Source organism: Protopterus annectens, chromosome 8.part1 (assembly GCF_019279795.1).
Source record: "Protopterus annectens isolate FY-2018-M chromosome 8.part1, PAN1.0, whole genome shotgun sequence".
NCBI lineage: Eukaryota > Metazoa > Chordata > Ceratodontiformes > Protopteridae > Protopterus > Protopterus annectens.
Window position 1 is genome coordinate 444,539,877 of NC_056742.1, and position 25,540 is coordinate 444,565,416.

General features: G+C 39.5%; 1 protein-coding gene across 2 annotated transcripts in view; it reads right to left on the minus strand.

The window, feature by feature from the left end:
* LOC122810396 (solute carrier family 12 member 4-like) overlaps positions 1 to 25,540 on the minus strand; it is a 2,349,234-nt gene that overhangs the window by 2,126,089 nt on the left and 197,605 nt on the right. Inside the window, exon 1 of one of the 2 annotated variants that reach the window (XM_044081999.1) lies at positions 1,697 to 1,864. The exons of the other annotated variant lie outside the window; for it this stretch is intronic. Coding sequence (XP_043937934.1) covers positions 1,697 to 1,832 — 136 coding nt within the window. The 5' untranslated portion in view covers positions 1,833 to 1,864. Of the gene's footprint in view, positions 1 to 1,696; positions 1,865 to 25,540 lie in introns of those variants that run through there. 2 annotated transcript variants of the gene reach the window in all.

Consider the following 25,540-nt stretch of genomic DNA (forward strand, 5'->3'; position numbering starts at 1 on the left):
TAAACTGACAGATGGACTGCTTTGCTTCAAAATATATATAAAGAAGTTGTTGTAGCCAAGCTACTTAATTTAAATGTGAAGAAACTGTATATTTCATGAGTGCATACAGCACTCAACTGGTGGCCCATATATTGATAACCGTCTGCATCATGCACAACCCCAACTACCTTGCTGTTACCTGTGCATAATTGGTTTTTAAAACAGTTAAAATGTGCACTTCTGTAAAACTATAGAAAATTATACAGTATAAGATGATGTGCAACAATGCACACTGGACAGAGCAACCAGTGCGTCCATGGCAAACCTTTAATTTTCCACAGCAACAAATTCAAGATAAAGCCACCACATTCTCTGTACAGTAAGTGCATAAAACTATCAACAGGGTAGGAGACAAACATCCACCTACCCCAAAAGTACACAAAACAAATGAACTCCCAAAAGATTTAAAAGATAAATTCTAACTCCCTCATAAGATGCCAGGAGTCACCAGGCATCCTCACCTAAACAGCAAGATGCATGCACAATCCTGACTCAAACAAAGGGGGCATAAACTCCATTTACATAAATTGCCCAAGGTTTGAACTACACATGTCCCATGCATACGCCATTAAGTAGCCTTCCCCAAGGACAGAAAACTGAGCAGTAGCAGTCGAGATATATAAATGTCATTACTGAAAAAGATTAGCATATTTTTTTAAATAAAAATGCAGTGTAGTACCAATAATCCACTATGTGTGTGCAATGCAGGAGTTACCCATGTCTGGCTCTGTTTGATCACAAGGGGTGAAGCCCAAGTAATTACACCATTCTAACTACAGGTAAATCCTCATTAACCATGCTGGACAGCTTAGCAGTTTTACCCAGACGCGGTATAGTTTATACTCACTTATGGCATGACACTTGTGCAAGTTCACCAATCACAAAGTTGAGCAGCGATCAGTATTAAACCATGGTGTTATTGAAATTTCTTTTGTTTCAAGTATTTGTGTATAATAGAACATCTTATGATACATTTCCATTGTAAGGGGAGTGCAGAGATGTTAAGGATACAGACTGTACATGCCTCCATCTATGGACAGGAACGTGCACAGGTCCTCAGTAATAAGAATGCAGCTTTTGTTACGTGATTACTCAGTTTTGCATTACATGTCAGTATGGTGCTTCCTGTTCATTACGGCTATTTCTTTATGTGCGATGTCTTGTCATTCTGGCACTGAATGTATGGTTTGGTAAATCTGTACTTTGCTGTTCTAATTCCGAAACATGACAGACAATGCTGACTTTTTTTTTTAATACTTAAACCACTAAACAGTTTCCAGTCTGTCAAACAGTCGTAACTCATGGCTATTTTCAGTAACTGTATAACTTTGTGCACATCACCAGCACTCGCACAAAAAGCAGTCTGTTCTGTCACCAACTCCTCACTGGAACATCTATTGGTATAGCAGAATTACGGAGACATGCCCTGTACGTAACTGTTTTACCATACTGACAGCATCAGCACTTCTTTCCATCATTTTAGGATACTGTTTTTACTGAGAACACAAAATATTAACAGATAAATAGCAAATGTAGCAAACATTCTGTTTACAATGGACGTCATCTTAAATAGTGTATCTACCATAAAAATGTATGTTAACACTATTCTTCACTGAGAAGTTTGCTATAAGGATAAATGCAGAAACGTAAAACTTACCATCAGAACTCACTGTATCATTTGGGTCCCTTGACCTTCTCCATGCATTTCTATAGTCAACACAGTTGATTCCTTCTAAAGTGTTATAATCAACTTTCTGCTGATCTTTAACAGGTACTACAGTAAAGTGGGGCATTTTTCTTCTCAGTTTTTTTTTTTTATCAAAGTTTAGAACTCCATATATTTATGCCTGAACTAAGTTGAGAGAAGCATTCTGAATCTTTGGCTCAAATTGCATACCAGTGTCATTTGGTCACTTCCTTTCAGGAAACTGCCATACTCCCAGCTCCACCCATTGCATATACTTGTGCTCAATGAAGTGGGAACAAGCTCAGAAATCGGGAGACCCTCTTCAAGGAGCACTTGGGTTACACTTGTATTTGTGAATGAACAAATCTGTACAGCCTTGTCACTGCATGTTACAACTATTAGCACAGCATTAAGCAGCTGAACACACTAGTAACCAAACTGCACTATACATTTACAAAGTTTATTTCAGATGGCATACTCAGTAACCACACACATAAAATTAAATGAAATACACAAAGAAAAAGATGCCTAAGAAAGTCCCCGCTTCTTCAGCTAGGACTGCATCTATTAAATATTGTCAGTGCGGTTAAAGTTATAGGTTACTCATGCTTCAGAAAATGCAAGTTTCTTACGGATTCTTTTACCATACAAACTGCATGAACAACAATCCCAATATTTAAATGTCTCATATTTCTGTTTTTTACTCCAGACGTCTGAGATGGGGATTGAACATGTTGCATAAGTACATAAACTGCAGTTAAAATGAACTGCAAAAAAATAAAGCCTACAGATGTAGATACAAAAATAGTTAGTTAAATGTCTGGCAGTCTACCCCATTAGTGAATGTTATCAACTGCTAACCAGCCTTAATCTGTATTCAGGAACAAGCCCTGCATAGTTGCAAAACGAATATGAACAAGCCACTTGTAGAATACTCAGGAGAGAGTTTTGTCTAGAATGCTTATGTGGCTAAAGCAAAATAACTTTGCAATACATACACTGCTCTTGCATGTACATCTACAGGTAGAATTCACAGGCCGTGCATTTCATTTTTTCAACACTGTCCAATCCTTCACAAATTAGACGGACTGCCATGATAGATTATAAAAGTATTTTTCCTGCACCGCATCTAATTTTGGTATCCTCCAGTATTCTGAACCTGAACTGCTAATAAGCTAAAGACCTGAAATTGCAGACATACAAAAGAGAACACAACTATAAAAAGTTTAAAGGTCGCACCCATTACAAGATAGAAACATTCAATCTTTCTTGGAATTCAGAAAAGCTTTAAAGTAACACCTGCAAGAGGTGGCTGGGTTTAACTGCCTTCAAGACGCTGGCTGAATAGTTGGCATCTAGTGCTTCAGTTGAAGGGGAAATATGACATTCTGGTACAACCTGAATTCCCATCTTGTGCAAAAATTTTCTACTGCCAACGCTATCTATTGCAAATACCAACTCTCCTGCTTGCATAGCACTTTATAGTCTTAGAAATGCATGGTGTTAGTTAATTAGCAAGCTTTAATTATGCAACTATACATTTACTCCATGGGTATGTATGCTGCTTTTCTATTTGGAATGGGTTTACCGTTTCATTACTTGTATTTGCTCCCAGGTCGCAACGGAGAATGATCAGCAGACCAGCTCACCCAGCCAGTTAAACAAAAAGGAAGGAAGGAATACATGGTTGCTTTCTATGTCACCAGACAAGTACAGCTGTGCAGGCTGCATGTAACAACAGTAGATGCTTGAATTCCATACTACTGCAGTAGTATTTTGCTAATTGGGTTGCATTCTGTCCAGGATCCAAAAACTGTCAGTATTCAAAAAGCTCTGGCTCCTTTCAGGCCTACACTCAGGCTACTAATTGCCTAGCGGGGCCCCTTAGAAGGAAATCAGCAGAGTGTAGACAACTTAGAGATTCTTACCCAAACAGAGAAAGCTCACTCATCTGGAAACCCCAAAACGATGTTAATGTACAATGTTTTAGCCCAGCAACTAAGGGGAGAGGGGAAATAGTGAGTGGGTGCAGCTACTGCAGCAGTGACAAATTCAAACATTTACTGTTATGTTACTAAGTACATCATTCTCACTGCTAAAGTAGCCTTTGGCTAATTGAGTTGATTATCAAGGTTTGTCCAACTGAGATGAGGAAGAAGAAAGGTCCAGGAGCTCCTAGAGCATAGAGCTAGCAAAGCCAGTCCTGGTAAAGGAATCCAGTATGTAATGCTTTGTAAAAGTATATACAAGGGACCATGCAGTTGTTTCTGGAATACTATGTCCACCCCTTTCCAATATGCCGTCAAACCATGGCTATATTAAAATGTGCCTTAATCTCTGCCGGAATGCTTTTACAATGGATGAGAACAAGAAAAGATACAGAAGGAACCACCAACTGGAACAGTCTAAATTGGCACAGGTTGCTTCCCAGTCCCATACTAGGAATACCACTGCTGTATAGCTTTCCTAAAGGACTCAGTACTGAGAATACCAAAGATTCAAAAGCAAGACCACAGTATTTGGAATTTATCCTGTCTATGAAACTGTGATAGATGGTTAGACTCGAGGTAAACTTGAAAGTAGTAAGGTCATATCGTCATACGTGGGGGATTTTTTCTATAGATAAGCCTACATATGTATGGAAACCTATGGGGGCTAATCCACCATGAAAAGATGAAACTCGTATGTTCTCCTGCAAATATCAGAGCAATAAACCAGTTAGTCTTTCAAGAAACGGCCAGAAGAGATGAGTCAAACGTAGAGAAAAATGTATTTCTCAGCAAAAAAGTAAAGTTCCCAGTCATGTTACCTGAATAACTGGTCACCTTACATAGACAGAATAACATCTTAGCAAAGAATGAAATGAAGGGGAGGATCCACTGGCAGACGTGCAGAAATGACCGATAAGTACTCCTTGCCTGAAGGACTAAACAGGCCACAGGCTAGTAACTCGTACAAATGAGTGAAAACCAGAGGCAATAATCCCAGACAGGGCCATGGTTATAGGTGAGGCAACAAGAAAATCTTCTCCACTGGTGAATGTGTGATTTCCTAGCAGCAGTATTTCTTGACTCCTTAAGTGTCTGCTGTATATCTTCATGAAAAAGCTACCCAATATGCAACAAAACTGAATCATCCAGGCAGTCAATTGAAATTGTTTGATATTGCATTTTTTCAAACTTGCCCTGTACTGAGACAGCAGATCCAATCTCTGAAAAAACTTCTGGTAATTGCCCTTGCCTGATTACACAAGGGAGAAAGTACATTTAAGTTAAATTTACAACTAACAGTTTATGTTAAAAAGACCACTACTACAGTAGCCTAAGATATATGGGTTATATCCTGCATAGAATAACGGCTGGCCAGCTTCCAATACATCATCGCACCTTCAACGTGCCCATGCAGCTTAGACTACTGCAGCAGTGATCAGCAAGATCATCCAATGTTGCCTGGGCCAGGAGGCAGCTTAGACTACTGCAGCAGTGATCAGTAAGATCATCCAATCTTGCCTGGGCCAGGAGGCAGCTTAGACTACTGCAGCAGTGATCAGTAAGATCATCCAATGTTGCCTGGGCCAGGAGGCAGTCGCTACAATTTTTGAAAGTCATTTTGAATCTTCAGAATGACCCTGGACATCAGTGTTGAGAACGGAAATGTATACAGGAGCATTCCCCACCATGGGAATGATAATGCATCAATTTTCCACACCCGCCAGCAAGGAATCCTGGTGCTGAACTTAGTTGTTTGTTTTGAAAGGAGGTGAACATCTTTACTTGATGTGTTCTAGACAACTGCATACATTCCTGTAAGTCAACCTCGTTCGATTTCCATTCAAGATGGTCAGTCCTGGTCCTGTTCAGCTCGTCTGACACTACATTTTGCTCTGACAGAATGAATGATGTTAGGAGGGTTACACACATACCATCCACCCTTCCAATATTTTTTTTCTGGACTCAACAGCCTGACTGTACTCTTCTTGTATGGCCTTCCCAGCTTATTCAAAGATGTTGCCAGATCGGAGCATGGCATTGTCCAAGCATCACTTCTGCTTCTAGTGTTGAACCCCTAAAGACAGACCCCAGAATTCTGCTGGCTGTCGACGCCATGTTATTCCACTTCCGGTCACCGCCCAGGTGATAAAATTCCCAATATTCATATTTGGCCCCACTATCAGTTCCACACTCTCAGGGAATACTTAAGACTACTGAGGCCCAGGTGCACTAGTTCTTCTGTGCTGATCATCACCTTCCACTTTCCAACTCAATTGGTCAGAATATTCAAAAGCCTTGCTTAGACTTCTCCAGGTACTCCAATGCTTCACCTAACTTTGTCATTACAAAAATATGAGCTTCCTCCCTCAAATAAGCCTAAAATAAATAGACAGAAGAGTACTGAACCCAAGATCAAGCACTTTGACACACCACCCCTCACTTTTTTTTATTCCAGTCAGCTCGCCTCTCACCACATCCCTCTGGGTCTTCCCTTTCAATCATGTAACAATCTATTTCTTTAGTGCTGGTCCTGCCCCCTCTGGTTTTCCTAGCATGTGCCTATGCAGGATTTAGTCACAGATCCTTGTGAAGTTTGGATAGCGCATATCTACTGCTAATTTCCAGTCAAGTTCTCTAACAGTCATAAATCAGGATCAGGTTTGCCAAACAGCTACTTCTGGCATGGTTTATATTCTCAGTCACAATGCTGAGATATCAAACTGTTTTCTTCTTGCTGTACACCACAAATCATAGCCAGATACATCACAAGCGGTGCCAATATTATAATTCAAGTAGGAACAATGTACAAAAGTGATTGATAGCAGAAGAGAATTAAATTATGTACTCACCATAATGTTCCATGCTTGTTGGCCATTTCGCCTTCATTGTTTGCTGGAATGAAGGTGAGATAGGACAACATAACATCAAATGTTTACTCTTCACATGCAACACTATGCATCCAATGTGAACATCACTGGTACATTGAAAGGGGAAAAAAAGTATTTTATGAATGATGCAAGAGCATGAACAACTACTGTGCTCCTCCCAAATTACTTCACTGACTTCATGTAGTTCTAACACAGAAGTATTCACCATAAGCAAATGACAAAATCATCATAAAACTGCTAAATCTGTTACCAACATACCTCATCAGTGCAAATTTTGGAATGTACTCCCTGCAGAAAGGGTCAGGCAAACAATTCAACAAAGTGCATAAAAAGAAATTCCTACCCATCTCTAAATAACTTTTAGAAAGAAAAAAATGCTGCCAGGACTCTCTGATCCAGCAATAGGGAGAGAAAACACTTCCTCCAAAATGAGACTCAAAACTGCAACTCACTTGCTTTGTGCAAGGAAGTAATGATTACTGTGTGTATTATATCCTAGTTGATACTACAAGTTAAGATTACTTAACTTGTTCAGGTTTGTTTAATCTGAGTCCAAATGGGCAATTGAGTTCTAATCATTACTGTCGTTGGAAGTTAGCTTTTTCAACTTGATTTATTCCAGCATGCTACAATTTATACATTTCTGAAACTCTACAGTTTTGACCTGAATGATTTAAAAGTTATCCTGCACCTCTCTTCCACTTACATTCTGTGCTAGTATGATTACATGATACCCAAATAATCTTTGTCTCCTGACACTATAAACTCTTCTTTCACCTACAGGACCATCAGATGTTAACCACTCACAGAATTCCTCCAGCAAACTCTTCCAATCACTTGCCACTATACTACCATTTCTCCACATAATATATCTTTTCAGTCTGGATTTTTTTCTAACTGTTCAACACCTTAGTATCTCATCATTGTAACGCACAATTAATCTGATGTAAACCTCTTTACAATATTACTACCTATCTCACCTCAGTTAAAACAGTTTAATCCAATATTATGTAAGGTATAATGTAAACTGCTAACTGCATTTTTGTTACTGCCTTTGTATGTACTGATGGGTCTACTTTGATTCACTGAAAACTCATTTCACTGAATCATATTTCACTGAAAGTAAGTACTGTTGGGTAAATAAAATGTATATGCCCTTTTCCCCAATGTAGTGCGATCCTGAAGTTAGTATATATAGTTTGGGGGGGGGGGCACAGCTCCCCACCTACTTAGCTTTTATATTTATGAATCTTGCTAACAATATAAAAGTAGAAGTAGGTGGGGGAGGCTTTGCCCCTCACACCCCCCAAACACCCCCTAACTAAATTTATCTCCAGGATCGCATTACAGTGGGGAAAAGGGCATATACGTTTTATTTGCCCAACAGTATTTCTAAATTCCTATCTATTCTTGACACACATGCCCCCACAAGGTCCATCAGACTATCCTTCAGAGCTGCCCCTTGGCTAACAAAGGACACAAGGCAAAAGATTATCCTGAAGGATAAACTCTGGTCCAAATACCACAGTACTAAAGATCCCACAGACCATCTCAACTTTAAACAAATAAGAAACATTACAAAAAAAGCAGTAATTCTGGATAAAAGAAACTACTACTGCCATTTGCAACAGGCTAACCTGCATAACCCACAAAAGTTCTGGGCAGGAATAAATAATCTTATGAAACCTGGCCAATCGGACACTCCAAGCCCAGCAGGCACTTCCCAATATAACTCCAAACACACTGCCAATGCCTTTAACACCTTCTTTACTGAAACTGTCCAGTCTCTTTCCAATCAACTCCCCCCTGATATTTCCAGTCTTTCCTCCTCCTCTAACACTTCCATTCCCACATTTCAACTTCAACCTGTTCCCTCTGCACTAATTGCACTCTGCTACATAAACTTAAACCATCCTCTCCATCTGCGGACCATCTACCTGCTATGTATCTAAAAGTTGCTGCTAATGCACTGACCTATCCCATCTCCATCCTGATTAACAGAACCATTGAAGAAGGCTACATTCCTTCTCTCTGGAAAATATCTCATGTTATTCCCCTTCATAAAGGAGGAAAATCAACTGAACTCTCTAACTACCGACCCATAGCTTTGCTCTCTCCTCTTGCTAAAATCATGGAAAAATGTATCCAAAAGCAACTTCTGAAACACCTGTTAACTAACAATCTGCTAGCTAACTGTCAACATGGTTTCAGACCCTACCATAGCACCACCTCTGCCCTCCTCTCCTTCACAGACTGCATCAATAAAAATAGGAACAATAATACCCTTAGCTCTGCTATATTTATTGACCTATCCAAAGCCTTTGATATGGTCAATCACAAAATCTTGTTACACTTACTTAAATCATTTGCACTTGACGCAAGCTCAATTAAATGGTTCCACTCTTACCTGGACAACAGAAAACAGGCAGTGAGATGGCAAAATAACTTATCCAACCACCTCCCCATTACTCTAGGAGTTCCCCAGGGCTCAATTCTTGGCCCTCTCCTCTTTTCAATTTTCATTAATGATCTCCATACCCATATTTCTCCTGCCACCTGTATACAATATGCAGATGATTCCACTTTAATCTGTTCTGCCTCATCCCCCTCTGTACTGCACTCTCTCACCCAAAATACTTTTGAAACCGTAGAATGTTGGTTCCTCAAACGATGCTTAATTTTGAACCCCAAAAAAAACAAATTATTACTCTTTTCACCAACCCGAAAATCCTCTCCACTGAATTTCAGTGTCACATCAACTAATGGCACAAACATCTCACCCGATCCATCTACCAAACTTCTCGGAGTTGAAATAGACAACAATCTGACCTTTGACACAAACATCTGCAATACTATAAAATTAGTTAACAGAAAACTAGGCTCCCTCTATAGAATTAAACCATTCCTTACTCCACATGCTAGAACTTCCATTGCCCAGACCCATCTTATCTCGACTCTCCTGTATGCCTCTCCCATCTATACTTCATTGTCCAAAGCTAACCTCAGCAAACTGTCTGCTGCCTACAACAGTATTGCCAGATTTGCCACCAATTCTACTTTTAGAACTCACCACTGCCAAAACTTAAGGCAACTACAATGGCTAGAACTACAAAACCTAATTCTATTTCAACAGATCTCCTTAGCCCACAAAATCCTTTACAAACCCTTAAACACACCCATTCTCACATCACTTATCACTCCATACTGCAATCTTAAAAGCCTTCGCTCCTCCGACAAACTACTTATATCAACTAGTAAACCCAACAACTCAGCTGGCAAATCCTTGTTTTCCAATACAGTAGGAAAAACCTGGAATACTCTTCCTCACAATCTCACAGCAATCTCCTCTCTTCCCTGCTTCAAATCCCAACTAAAAACACACCTCAAAACCCACTGGCTCTGCCCCTGTAGCAACCCTGACTAGATTACCTTGGTATCTAGGTACTCTCAACTTCTCTGCTGTAAATAACTTCCTTTCCTCAGCTATCTAGGTACTAGAAAAATTTCTTTTCATTTTTTTTTTCTTTTTCTTTCTCTAGCTCTAGAAACTCCTAACAAAATACACTCACTATTTTTTCTCCATTTCTGCCTTCATATCCAATGATTTTGTCATATATATTATAACCATGTCTAATATTTTTACCTGATATTACAATCGCTTGCATGTGGAGCTTTTCTCCCCGGGCCTCTGCTGAAAATGGACATAAATCCAGTTGGACCAGCCCGGTCAACAAATGTAAAATAAAATAAAATAAATAACAGTACTTACATTCAGTGAAATGAGTTTTCAGTGATTTGAACTTTCAGCAATTTGCTGCGAGTGTTTTGGAATTCAGTGAATCAAAGTAGACCTGTGTGAATACCTTTATGGTTGGCAGCACTGATCACTGTATACATCTGTGTAATCGTGTTGTAACATGAACCCGTGCCAGTCCTGTAATTGTCATTAACATTCAGTGCTCTGCCCCAATTAAAACAAATAAACGACTTTCATGACTTACCAGTTAAGTCCCTTCTAAAGTCTTTTGTCTCACAGACATTCCCACCATCATGTAACAAGCCCATATACTCACTGCACTGTTACCTTGTCTATGATGCAGTTTTACAACAATGCAAATAGTCTATGTAACACGATATAGATCTACTCGTTCTCTTACAGCAGACGTTTATTAGGATTTCTGCAACTGTCAATTGTATGATCTGATGACTATGTAAAGTGCATTTCTATGTAGATTTGGCTTGTTTTGTAGGTAGCACAGCAGTTAGCATTGCTATCTCCTACTACTTGGTTCTCCAGCTCAGTTCATGGTTTTTGGTGTTGAGTCTGCATCTTCCTCTATGACTACGTAGATTTTTCAAAGCACTCCAGTTAACCCAGTTCCCAAAGACAGTTCGAGCATGTGGATTTCCAGCAATGAGTTTCTACCATGCACTTTCGATGTGTTGAGCCCAGTGAATGCCACGATAGGATCCAGCTTTTAGGCAGCTATGTAGCAAATTAACTGCTACATTGCTAAACGAGCAAGCTGTTTAACTACAATTTACATCACTCATTCTAAAACAGCTGCTATAAAGGCAAACCCCAGAATTCCTTATAATTGATGAAACACAGGAGCAACAGCTATAAACAGCCTTAAAAACAATACTTGCTCTCACAAAACGCATACAAATTCCAAAATGCTATACAGAGAGGCTTACAAACACCTGTGAACTTCGTGTAAAGTACATAAACAGTACTCAAGCCATAACAACTCTAGCAAGCTACTTTGTTCTGTGTCTGAGTCGGAATCTGAAAGCAGTGAAAGACTTCATATACACAGCGGATACAAAGAGTGTACACACCCCTGTAAAAATGCCAGGATTTTGTGATATAAAAAATGAGACTACACTAAACCATTTCAAAACTTTTCCCACCTTTAATGTGACCTATAACCTGTACAATTCAATTGAAAAAACAAATCTGTTAGGGAAAAAAATATAAAAAAAAAAAAATGTACAATAAGCTGGTTGCACAAGTGTGCACACCCTTAAACTAATACTTTGTTGAAGCATCTTTTTATTTAATTACAGCATTCAGTCTTCTTGGGTAGGAGTCCATTAGCATAGCCCATCTTGGCTTGGCAATATTTGCCCACTCTTCCTTGCAAAAGTGCTCCAAATTTATCAAGATTGCAAGGGCCTCTCTTGTGTACAGCCCCTTCAGGTCACCCCACAGATATTCTAATGACATTTACTCCTCAACAGAAAAGTAAAATCTGCACAACAAAAACAGAAGGCAAACATACAAGAAATGCTATTCAAAACTGGACAAAGCTTATCTTAAATGCACAGAACAATATAAACCAGTAAAGTGCAATGAGTGAACATCAACATGAAAAAATTAGTTTCCTTTAGTTAATTTTGCCCCTGAATGACCAGTTCGGAGGTGCTGATATCTACACAATGCTTTATATGCTCTTTCATCCATCTTTCATCTGTCTGCTGGAACAAGTGGAGGACTGGAATCTATGCACTCATTAAGCATGGATTTTTCCATATGACCTACATCCTCACTGCAAATCGGTGCCCCACACACTGCCGTAGTACCACTCCTTCAATACACAAATGCTACTATAAGCCTGCAATATGTGGCCACTTTGCAACAGATGGCTTGATGAATGTACACCTCTCTATTTATTTTACATTTAACAGGGAAAGTCCCTCTGGACATGTGTCCTTTTCCAGTGGAGGCCCGAGGAGAAAAAGTTCCAATGTTATGCAGTACATAGTGATTAGTATATAGTACAGTTGCAACATTTTTAAAAACATTGATTTGATACACAACTCTAATATATTCATAGTTTTACAGGAGTTAAATAGTAACTATAGCAAGAACATTTACGATAATAGTTTCACAGGAGGTAAACAATAGGAATTATAGCAAGAACATTTAATACATCATGAGGGCTTGTATTTAATTTCAGTGCACAGAGCTTTGAAGCAAAGAGAAATATAGGTATGATCAAGACATTAGAAATTTAGAGAGAAGTTTGACATAAAAATCTATAAGGAGTTAGTTGAAAGAGTTCACTGTTTGAAGAGGTGGTCTAGTATTGTAGTGAAGAGGGGTTGGAAGGGTGGTTTGGGTGGGTCTAGCATGGATTGTGACAGGAACAGAGCCAGAAGTTTGGAGAAGAGGGCTTCACCTGCTGAATTTTTTGATTTGGCGACTTGGAGGAGTGGTTTATTGTTTGAGCAAAGGGATCTAGCTGCATAGTATGGCTGAATAATGTATTTGAGGGCAGGAATCTTTTGTGGGTGGTGGAGGATTTTATAAGCTAAGGTTAGTTGATTAAATTGAAGTAAAAGACGGAGTTCTAGCCAGTCAAGCTGCTTGACTGATAGACAGTGGTGGGATTTATAGGAGGCATTAGTGGCAAATTTGGAGATGTTGCTATAGCAGGTTTCAAGCTTGGCAAGGTTGGTTGTATGGAGGTTTGTTGGAATTGTGGGATGCATACAGGAATGTTGATAGTAGGTGTGTTCAAGCAATTGTAATTTTTATACTTTTTGTTAGAAATTGTTTATTACTATACAGGAGGCCAAGTTTTTTGTGAACTTTTTTGATGGACTGGTCTATGTGGAGGTCAAATTTCAGGTCAACAATTACACCTAGCAGTCTGGTATAGGGGTAGGAGTGATTATGGTTTTGTTTTTAGAGAAGATATGAAAGGTTGTGGAAGGAGAAGTATTTCTAGTGGGGTAGAAAAGCATAAGTTTAGCTTTGTTGGGATTTAATACAAGTTGGGCATTTGTTATCCACATTTCAATAGATAGGAAGGAGTCTTGGGTGATGGATTGAAGGTCATTACAGGTAAGAAGCAGAGCAGATCAGAGTAGAGTAGAGTAGTCCGCGTACTGAATGATATTGGCATGGGTCAGAGGGATTCTTGCCAATGAACGGTTTGTTGACTATCTGTTAACTAGTTTTTGAACCAAGCTATAGCTGTGTTGCTGAGGTTGTGGGAGGAGAAGACATTGAGTTTGTTGTGAATGACCATGTCGAAGGCCTTTGAAAGGTCCATGAATATGGCTGATAAGAACTGAGAGTTGTTTCTGTGCAGACAGACTGTTTGTGAAGGATAGTAGGGCTGTTACTTTACTGTGTGCACGGTGGAAACAATGTTTGGTATGGGATAGGTGGTTGTGAGATGGTAGATATTCCATGAGTTGGGAGTGTACTACTCTTTCTAGGATTTTAGACGGGTAGGGGGGAGAGGATGGTAATGGGCTGATAATTAGTAAGTTCACAGGAGGTACCACCTTTGTGCAGAGGCAAGATATGTGAGATTTTCCAAATAGTGGGGACATTTGCCTCTGTAATGGATCTATTTATAAGTATGGTTATTGGGTAGGAGATGGCTTAGGGTGCAACTATTAGACAATCTGCAGGAAGTTTATCAGCAGCTAATGTAGTTGGTTTTAGATTTTTGATGTAATAGATGGAAACTGGGTTTAGTCTGAAGAGGTTAGTGCTATTCTGAGGGGGTTGGTTTAGTGTTATTGAGATTGTTGGCTAGGGTTTGAAGGTATTCTGTTAAGTAGTTGTTGAATTGGGTGGCCATGCTTCAACAGCTGTCAAATGTTTTTGGTGAGGGTGTGATATTTTTACCTGGTTGCAACAGGTTGATTATTGCTGCCCAGAATTTTTGTGAGTTATTCTGACGTTTGATTTGGATGTTGTGGTAGCAGTTGGATTTGCCAGTTTTAATTAACTTTTTGACTTTGTTTCTAAATTCTAGGAATTGTTTATTGATGCTGGTTGTTCTTATGGAACTGTAAACCAGGTCTTGTCCCAGTCTTTGAGTACTGCTCTATTTTCTTTGGTTAACCAGGGTGCATAATTGGATTTTACTCAAAGTTTCAAGTTGAGGTATGGATATTGAGAATCTCAAGGAAGGTGGTATTGAGGGAGAGTACTGCTTCATCTAGGGACACTTGTTTGTGATGTTCCCAGGAACAATTTTTTTAAGAGCAGAGACAAATGTAACAGGACTGTAATTCTTTTTGCTCTTAATTGTGTGGAAGGATGCTTGATGTGGTGCATGGTTGCAATCTCAAGAGAAATGTTGGGCAGTGGTCACTCAGATTGTCTGTAAGGCAGCCTGAGTGGACTGACAGGTGGGGAGAATTAACTAAAATTCAGTCCAGTAGGGATTCTTGTTTAGAGGTTTTACTGGTCCTGGTTGGAGATGAGATGAGTTGGTCAAAGCCGTATAGGTTAATGTGTGTAGTGGAAGTTGGGGAAGAACATAGAAGCCAGTCTATTGAAGTCTCCCATTAAGATGGTCTATTGAGGGAGGCATATGGAACACCATCGTAAAAGGTTTTGCAGAATGGCAATGTTGTTACCTGGTGGCATGTACCCATCTATTATATTAACATGTTGTTGGGGTTAATGGTTAATTAGGCTATAATTAGTTCAGTATTTGCAAGGTCTGCGGTAGAGGTGTCCATTAGGTCAAGTGATAGATGATCTTTGAATAGAATAGCTACTCCACCTCCTTTTCTGTTTATTCCATCTTTCTGTAGGATACTGTAACCTTTATTCTATCTTTCTGTAGGATACTGTAACCTGGGGGAGTAATTTCATTATTGTTGATGTTTGGCTTTAGTCATGTTTCAGTTAAAGTAACTATATCAGGGCAGTAGTGGGATAGTAAAGCATGTAAATTGTGTTTGTTAGCTATACTACGTACATTAATGTTGAGCAGGAGGTGAGATTTCTTTTCCTTTGGTGAATTAGTGCAAGGTTAGTTTGGGATGGGTTGGATAGTATAGCACAAGTATTTTTGTGGGCCTGGGATTGGGATGGATGTCTCCTGCCAAAATTAATTTTGTGTGCACATGTTGAAGGAGCTTAGAGAGTTTAAGGACCTTAGAGAATCTAAAACAGTTGGGAGATTTTGTTAGTTGTGGAAGGAGTTTGATTGTGTAATAGTCTGAATTAACTGTGTGGAAGAGGGCTGGGGTGATAAGCCACTGTTGAGTATTGAGAAGATGGTGGTGTTGAGGCGTGGTGTGGAGGAATAGTGTGTTTGAGAGGAGTCTCATATGAGGAGAGGTTATATAGTAGAAGTGATTATGTCGTGAGGAAGAGTAGAGTGCGTTTGGGAGATATCATGGTGTGGAGTGTACTAGTGTGTGTATTTCCTAGCGGCAGCAGGAGGAGAGAAGGTGTTTTGTACATTAAGGGTTAATGTGTTAGTGGGAGTTGATAGGTGGGAGTTTGGGAAATAGTAGGCGGGATTGGTTTCTTTGTTGTAGGTGTGGCTATTGTTATGTATAAATTTATGTATAGTCGGGGTGGGTGGGACTTGGGGGTAGGGTAGGGGAGCAGAGTGAGCCCAAACTCTGCGAGGGCAAACAGAGCAGGTTGAAAACACCACAAAGCAGTCAGCAGTGTTAATACAAAAAAAAGAGAGATTAGCCGTGTAGTATACAGGCAGGTAAGTAACTATGATGTAGAGGCCTGTCCTTTACTGCTTTATTATAAAACAGGGGGTCAGAGCTTAAATGTAAGGTATCACTGCCCTACACTTCTGAACAGTTTTCATCCCTTTAAAACAATTTACCAGGATCTTTAGGTTAATTATACATAAAGTCCTATAGTTGGGTCTGATCTATAGCCAGAGTATTCCCAAATATGGTCCAGATTGTGGGGTGGGTTCTGGAGGGAGGTAGCGTCCGGTTTGTGTGGATGCTATTAAGTGTTTTTACAGATTAGCAGTTAACCGCTAAGTTAGCAGTTCAAATATAAGAAAAAATACACTGTTGCTGGGCCAAGCACTTTGCAGGTTTCAATGTTTCTTAGCAGGGTGGACTTCCTTATTGGGAGCAAAGTTCGATGCAGGATCTGCGCCGTTCAGAGAGACTAATTACGTGCACAACTCTCCTGAATGCTTGTAGCTCCTATTTGCTGGACACAAAGATTTAAAAATCTTGTCTACTGAATCAGCTGCTTGCTACTGGGAGATGGTCATGCAGCAAAGTATGGCTGCCTCTCTACTTCTAAAATGAGAGGCAGTTGATATTCCTTCCCAACCTCCCCCCCCTGCAAGATCATCCAGTGCCTAGGCAGCTTTATTATGCAATGACTGGCCATTAACATTCCAGATCGAGCACACAGGCTGGACAGCCCAACCAGCGTGCCAGTTGTAAATAGAGCATATACCAATGGAAAAAAGTCCTGCTTTTATTAACATAGGCTACAGAAACTCTTATTTTATTTATATATTTTTTTTAATAAAGTTTCAAAAACCGGAGACGTCTAAAGAACTAGACAGACGGGACAAAGAAAAATAAAAGGATACTCGGGTACATTATACAGTGCTGTCTCTCCTGTATGTTGAAAGTCTCCCGATTATTCAGCTCTAAAACTGACCAAAATGCAAGAATCACAAAAGAGCTACCATTATGGCTGTCCAAAGTAAACCAGCCCTCAATGAAACACTGGAATTTGGAATAGCAAGATTCTCTATAATGTAACTTGTACACATTTTGCACTGTTCTTGTTATTCAGTGGTTCAGTGAATTTAGCACGTTCAATTATTTGTGTCAGACTGTGTGGAATGGAATCTCTATACACTTGCAGATAACTTTGCTGTTCCAAACTCTAGTTTTTCACTGGGGGCTGGTTTACTTCGGACAGCTGTAATGGCAGCTCTTGTAATTTAAAAAAAAAAAAAAAAAAAAAAGAGCAACAGAAGTCTTCCTTTCTTCATTACTTCCTTTACACATCACTGATGTACTGGGCAAGTGTGGGAACAAAGGTCCCACGCACATGAACAGTACATCAGGAAAGCCCCAGGATAATGGGGGGAAAAAGCCTTAAGAGTAAAACTGCACCGTAATACAAGGACATCATTTAAGAAACTGAACTCATTTTTTTCTTAAATAATGCCATTGTATAATAGCAATAACCCATGGTGTGGGTAATGCTGGATTTATCTACTTGTTGGCGTGGTTTGGTCACAATGGCTTCCACACCAACCTTGGGTAAATCCAGCTGTAGGTCATTGCTAAATTATTCAGTCTGTGGCTAGGGTCCAACTTTTGATGCTTTCAAACAAGTAATTAGTCCATGTTCACTGATACAGCTCTCGATTAGTCAAGTCCACAGTGGAAGATCTCATCCTGACTTGTTTACAACAAATTCAGCTTCCATCCTTACATTCAATACTATGCTCATCTGTTTAGCACATGCTTAAATTTACATTGAAAGCGAGAGAGAGAGAGACATACGAGATATGCAAGTGTAATCCAAATACTCCTCCAACTAACCATATCACACACACAGCTGTTTCAAAAACATTACAAAATAAGCCAACCCCTTTCTTAAATCCGTGCAGACTGAAATATTAACACTTCTGCTCCTGCATATCTGAGTACAGTCTGTCTGCAGGATACCAAGGCTTGCATCTGTACAACTAATCATGCTTGACCTGTTATAAATATATTTTTCCAAAATTACACACTGTAAAGTAAACTGAACAGCAGTCAATCAATGTCAGTAAAGCCTAACTGTTTAATAGAATGTAATCTTTAAACCAACAGAGTTCACAAGGTAGGACACTAACCAGATTACAACTGCAGCTTTTTTTCAGCATGACCATATAGCCATTTGTTATGATGAGTTTCATTCTGCAAAGATTATAATCTTTTTTGGAAAGGGGACTTGAGATGAATATAATTTAACTTCTGCTCCAACAGTCATTACTTTGACAAGGCTGCATCTATTACAGATATCCTCCAAAACAGCTGTATTACTCATCTGTTTTGCTAGTCACTAAAAGATAACTTTCTCTGTCGGTGATCAGTGTCCCAGTCCTGCCTCTAACATAATCCTATAGTCTGCCTACACTGCAGATAGCACTCTCAACAGCTGCGTACTAGTCAGCACACTGCCAGGGCTAAAAATAATTCACATAACACAGCAGCACGTACACACGCCCACTGCAGCATGCTAAATAATTCACATAATAAATTAATCCACAGGAGAGCATACACACAAACTCTGCAGCATGCTAATTATACAATTCCTCCCTATTAATATTCTAAAACATGCATGCTGATTGGCCGGCCCAACCAGCGTGCCTGTTGTAAATCCCACAATATACCAACGGAAAACAGTCCGGCTGCCCGGACTTTTTTCACTTGGTATAAACTGCCACCAAATCTTTTTTTTTTTTTGTACAATTAAAAAAAAAAAAAAACCAAAAAAAAACAGAGCAACGGAGACTCTCTTCTCCGTTGCTTCCGTTTCAAAGCCTTGATGTACTGGGTATGCATGGGAACGCAAGTTCCATACGGATGCGCAGTAGATCAAAAAGCAGAATCTGTATACCACAACCGACGGAACAGCAGCAATCCACTGTTATACGAAGACATTATTTAAGAAAAGTATTTATTTTCTTAAATAATGTCATTGTATAACAGCAATAACAGACTCAGTCATTGTGGTATATTGAAGATTTACCCACGGTTGGCTTTGTTTAATCACAAGGGCGTAAACCACACCAAGCGTGGGTAAATCTTCAATATACCACACCACGTCTGTTATTGCTTAAATACACACACAAACTAATGCACAGGAGCACGCACACAAAAACTCTGCAGCATGCTAAATAACTCAAATAATAAATGCAGAGGAGAGCACACACAAACTCTGCAGTTTCCTAAATAATTCACATAATAAATTAATGCACAGAAGCGTCCACACATATACAATGGATATAAAAAGTGTACACACCCCTGTTAAAATGCCAGGTTTTTGAGATATAAAAAATGAGACCACACAATCATTTCAAAACTTTTCCCACCTTTAATGTGATCTATAACCTGTACAATTCAATTGAAAAACAAACAAATCTGTTAGGGGAAGAAATAACAAAAAAAATGTACAACAAGCTGGTTGCATAAGTGTGCACACCCTTTAACACTTTGTTCAAGCACCTTTACTTTACTTACAACCCATTTAATTTCAAACTTTACCATCTTCATGTAGCCCTGCTTCTATCAGGAGACATGCATCCAAATCCTTTGCCCATCCATCACCCCACCATGCATAACTCTACCTCTCCCTACTTAATAAACTAATCCTCTCCAAACAAACACGTTTCCTTTTACTCTATGAACGTCCATAGTATTCTAAACAAAGTTAGTGAAAACCATGCCTGGATAGCCTTCCACATCCCTGATCTCATCACCCTAACAGACCTTTCGAAAAACCCCAAACCCCTGATAAAGACATTCTCCCCTCGTTTATAATATACTCCACATAGATCGCCAAAATAAAAAAAGGGGGTGGTGTAGCCATCCTCTACTCCAACCTCACCACTACAAGTATGAAACCGATCCCATACTTTTCTCCTGCTGAACTACTGACAGCTAACCTTAAAATCAATGACCACACCACTATAACAGTACCAGCCATCTATATTCCTCCAGGAGACAACATTCCTCTGCTCGAAAATATTCTCATACTTTTCTCAACACATCCCCAATGAAACTATCCTCCTTGGGGATGTCAACATTAACTGGTTAACTTTCAGTAATCCAACTCCAATACTCATATTAAATTATATGGCTTTACACAGCTAAATCTTCCAACCTACTCATACAAATCTCACACATCTATTACTTTTTTTGACTGGGTACTTGTATCTAATCCTTCCAAATATCATAACCCTGAAATCCTACCAAACACCCTGAATGATCACTCCCCACTTCTCAAAACCTCCTAGATGTATCACTTGTCGCAAACTATCTTCCATCCAGAAACTTTTAATGCCACCCTCTCTAAAGTAAACTGGAAATTCCTTACCAAACTCCCAATAGAAGAAGCAGTCATAGCTTTCAACTCCACCTTCCTTAGCATCTTAAACTCAATTCAGACTTTGCGAAGAGGAGCAAGCAAGTCCAACATATCTCTGTGGCCTTCAAAAGCCACCCATACCCTTGTGATAACTAGAGACAAATTATGGAAAAAATGGTCACAAGCTCCCTCCAGCCTTGCAAAAATATAAAGAACTCCGAAATCTGACAAAAAGCACAAAGATAAAAAGGACTTCTATAACAAACCTCCCACAGCCCTAAAATCTAATCCTAAAAAATTCTGGAACTCTATTAAACAAATGTTACATCCCGGTAATCTTCGCTCCCTCAATCCATGCCCAGACAAGTCATCTGAAGAAACTGCCACTATCTTCAATACCTATTTTATCGATTCAATATCTAAGCTACTCAACCCTAACCGCTCTACTACTTACATCTCCAACTTTTCTGAACCTACTCCTAATATTATCTCCTCAAATACCTTCTCCCTCAAGCCTGTACCTACTAGCTACATCAAAACTCTACTCTCTAAATTAAAACCATGCACAGCATCACTTGACAATATTCCTTCCACTTTTCTTCTACTAGCAGCTGACACTCTAGCTCTCCCTGTATCTATCCTAATTAATTGCTCTATCTCGGAATCCAAATTCCCTTCCATCTGGAAACAATGCTACACTCTACCTATACACAAAGGAGGCAACTCCTCTGATATCTCCAACTTTAGACCTATCGCTATCCTCTCCCCTCTCTCTAAAGTACTAAAAAAAAGTATTCTTAAACAAGTTATGCAGTATCTAATACAGGAAAATCTACTTACACCCACTCAACATGGCTTCAGAGCCAAACATAGCACCACTACAGCTCTATTATCCTTCAACACCGTTTCTAAAGCCATGGATGACCATAAACTTATTTCTTACCTATTCTTGGACCTCTCAAAAGCCTTCGACACTGTCTCACACACTTCTGCTGCACAAACTGCATAACCTCAACTTCTCCTCGTATACTGTTGCATGGTTCTCCAGCTACCTCACTGATGGATTTCAATCAATGAGATGGCACTGCACTCTCCCCCTCCTCTCCATGTAAAAATGGGTGTACCTCAAGGGTCTATCCTAGAGCCTTTACTTTTTAATATCTTTACTAATCAGCTCTATACCTCTTGTCCTCAGTCATCTTTAGTGCAATACGCAGATGACTCTACAGTCATCTCCATAGCCAACTCTGCCTCCAAGCTCTTCTCAGCTACTCAGGCATCTTTTAACTTAGTTGAAATATGACTCTCCAACAACCAGCTCATCCTCAACCCTAAAAAAACAAAGCTGTTATTCTTCCTACGTAAAAATGTTCAACAATATTAAACCCTCCTTCTCCATACAGTCCCTCAACACTCGCATTCAGGTAGAATCCAGCACTAAGCTCTTGGACGTAACCATCGACAATCATCTTAAATTTGACTTGCATGTTAATAACTGTATGAAGACTCATTCAAAACTAGGGCTCCTTTAGCGTAACAAGAAATTCCTTACCTCTGAAGCCAAGATTACTCTCTTACCTAGCTTCTACCCAGTCTAATGTACAATTGTCAAATTCACAAATTTTAACTCAACACTCCTGACCAAACTCGAATCTACCTAAAACAAGGTAGCTAGATTTGCTGCCCAACAAACCTACAAATTGCATTACTGTCTCTCTAAAATACCTAAATTGCCTTGAATTACCCCACCAGCTTCTTCTTCTCTCAGCTCTAGATCATCCATTCTATCCTATACCAGCCTTCCTACTGCCCAGCACTATTCCCTCATCTCCCATTATTCTCCGTCCAGACCTCTCCGAAGCTCTAACCAAGACCTACTACAAATCGACAAACCCAAGTCTAAATTTGGACGTAACATGTACAGCTATCACCCCACTATTGCCTGGAATAGGCTCCCACTAGAAATTAGGATCCTTACACATCCTAAACAATTTAAGACAGCCACCAAAGAGCACTTTAAAAGTCACTGGTCCTGGCACTGCACTCTCCCTTCCTTAAACACCCCCTACTTCCCATACCTTAATCTACTTTCTGTCCTTAACTCACTCTTCTCACTAGCTCTCTCTAATCTTCCTTTACTACTCTTTCTACTGTCTTCCAAAATCTATTAAGCAAACCACCTCAGAGAAACATTCTATTGTAATTGTCTTGCCTTGGTGCAACCACATTATGATAAGATGGGCTTTTGTAACCACTTACCCCAAAAACTATATTTATCTTAATGACATTTATTTTTATACATCTTGAAAGAGCTTCACTATACTCCTGATTATTGACACTGTATAACATTGTATTGATACTTAATGTCTTGTAATAATCCTGTAACATTGCGATTTAATGCTAATTTATAATGAAAACTGTATAATATGTTGGAGCTTTTCTCCCCGGGACTCCGCTGAAAATGGGCTCTTCAGCACAGTCGGACAAACCCGGTCAACAAATGTAAAATAAATAATGCACAGGATTACACACACACAGACTCTGCAGTATGTTAAATAATTAACATAATTAATGCACAGGAGCCCACACACACACACACACACACACACACACACACACACACACACACACACTGCAGTATGCTAAACATTCACATAAATTAATGCACAGAGTGCAAACACAAACTCTGCAACATGCTAAATAATTCACATAATAAATTAATGCACAGGAGCACCCCAAAAACTCTACAGCATGCTAAATAATTCACATAATAAATTAATGCACAGGGGCACACAGACACCACAGCATGCCAAATAACTCTCACAATAAATTAAATTAATGCACAGGAGCGCCCACACATATACAATGGGGAAAAAAAAAAAAAGTACACACCCCTGTTAAAATGCCAGGTTTATATAGATATAGATATAGATATAGAGAGACCACACTAAATCATTTCAAAACTTTTCCCACCTTTAATCTGACCTATAACCTGTACAATTCAATTGAACAAACAAATCTGTTAAGGGGAAAAAAATGTAAAAAAAAAACGTACAATAAGCTGGTTGCATAAGTGTGCAGACCCTTAAACTAACACTTTGTTGAAGCACCTTTTGATTTAATTACAGCATTCAGTCTTCTTTGGTACAAACCTGCCATCAATTCAAGAGACTCTGATTAACCCCAAATAATGTTCAGCTGTCCCAGTAGGATTTTCCTGACATTACTCAGTTGCCTGCTACAGCAAAAGCCATGGTTCGCAGACAGCTTACAAAGCATCAAAGGGATCTCATTGCTGAAAAGGTATCAGTCAGGAGAAGGGTACAAAAATTTTCTACAGCATTAGATATACCATGGAACACAGTGAAGACAGTCATCAAAAATCAGAGAAAATATGGGACAACAGTGACGTTGCAAAGAACTGGACGTCCCTCCATAAATGATGGAAAAACAAGCCGAAAACTTGTCAGGGAGGCTGCCAAGAGACCTACAGCAACACTAAAGGAGATGTCAGAATTTCTGGCAAGTACTGGCTGTGTACTACATGTGACAACCTCCTGTACTCTCCCCATATGTCTGGGCTATGGGGTAGGGTTGCAAGACGGAAGCCTTTTCTTCTTACACAGAAAAACATCCAGGCCTGGCTAAAATTTGCAAAACAATGCATCAAGTCTTCCAAAAGGATGTGGGAAAATATGCTATGGCCTGATGAGACCAAGGTTGAACTTTCTGGCCACAATTCAAGAAGGTATGTTTGGCGCAAAAACACTTTGCATCACCAAAAGAACACCATCCCCACGGTGAAGCATAGTGATGGCAGTATCATGTTTTGGGGTTGCTTTTCTTCAGCTGGAACTGGGGCTTTTAGTCAAGGTGGAGGGAATTATGAACAGTTCCAAATACCAGACACTTTTGGCCCAAAACCTTCAGGCATCTGCTAGAAACATGAAGATGAAGAGGAATTTCACCTTTTAACACAACAATGACCCCAAGCATACATAAAAAAAATCAAAAGAATGGCTTCCCCAGAAGAAAATTTAAGTTTTGGAATGGCCCAGCCAGAACTCAGACCTAAATCCAACAGAAAATCTGTGGGGTGATCTGAAGACGGCTGTGCACAAAAGATGCCCTCGTAATCTGACAGATTTGGAGTGCTTTTGCAAGGAAGAGTGGGCAAATATTGCCAAATCAAGATGTGTGATGCTGATAAAATCCTACCCAAGAAGGCTGAAGGCTGTAATTAAATCAAAAGGTGCTTCAACAAAGTGTTAGTTTAAGGGTGTGCACACTTAAGAAACCAGCTTATTGTACATTTTATATTTTTTCCCCTTACAGATTTGTTTTTCAATTGAATTGTACAGGTTTATAGGTCACATTAAAGGTGGGAAAAGTTTTGAAATTATTTATTGTGGTCTCATTTTTATATCACAAAAACCTGGCATTTTAAACAGGGTGTGTACACTTTTTATATTCACTGTAAACTCTGAAGCATGCTAAATAATTCACATAATAAATGAATGCACAGGATCACACACACACAAACTCTGCAGTATGTTAAATAATTCACATAATATACAGGATTATACACAAACTCTGCAGCATGCTAAATAATTCACATAATATATTAATGCACAGGAGTGCGTGCACACAAACTCTGCCGCTTGCTAAATGTTTTTCTTTCGGCTTTTCCCAGTTAGGGGTCGCCACACAAACTCCAGTCCACTAGTGATTGGCAGTCAATTTTTACGGTGCAGAGGTGCCAGCCCGATGCCCAACCTTCAACGAAGGCACACCCATTCACGTAGGTCTTTCAAACGCCACTCGACCGTTTGGAGGATATGCAGACTCCACACAGAAGGCGCTCCAGCCGAGAATCGAACGGGGGAACCTCTTGCGACAACGCTACCGGTGCACCACTGTGGCGTTACAGCTTACTAAATAATTCACATAATAAATTAATGCACAGGAGTGCACAAACTCTGGAGCTTGCTAAATAATGCAGATAATAAATTGCACAGCAGTACGCACACAAACTCTGCAGCTTGCTAAATAATTCACATAAATTAACACACAAGAGCGC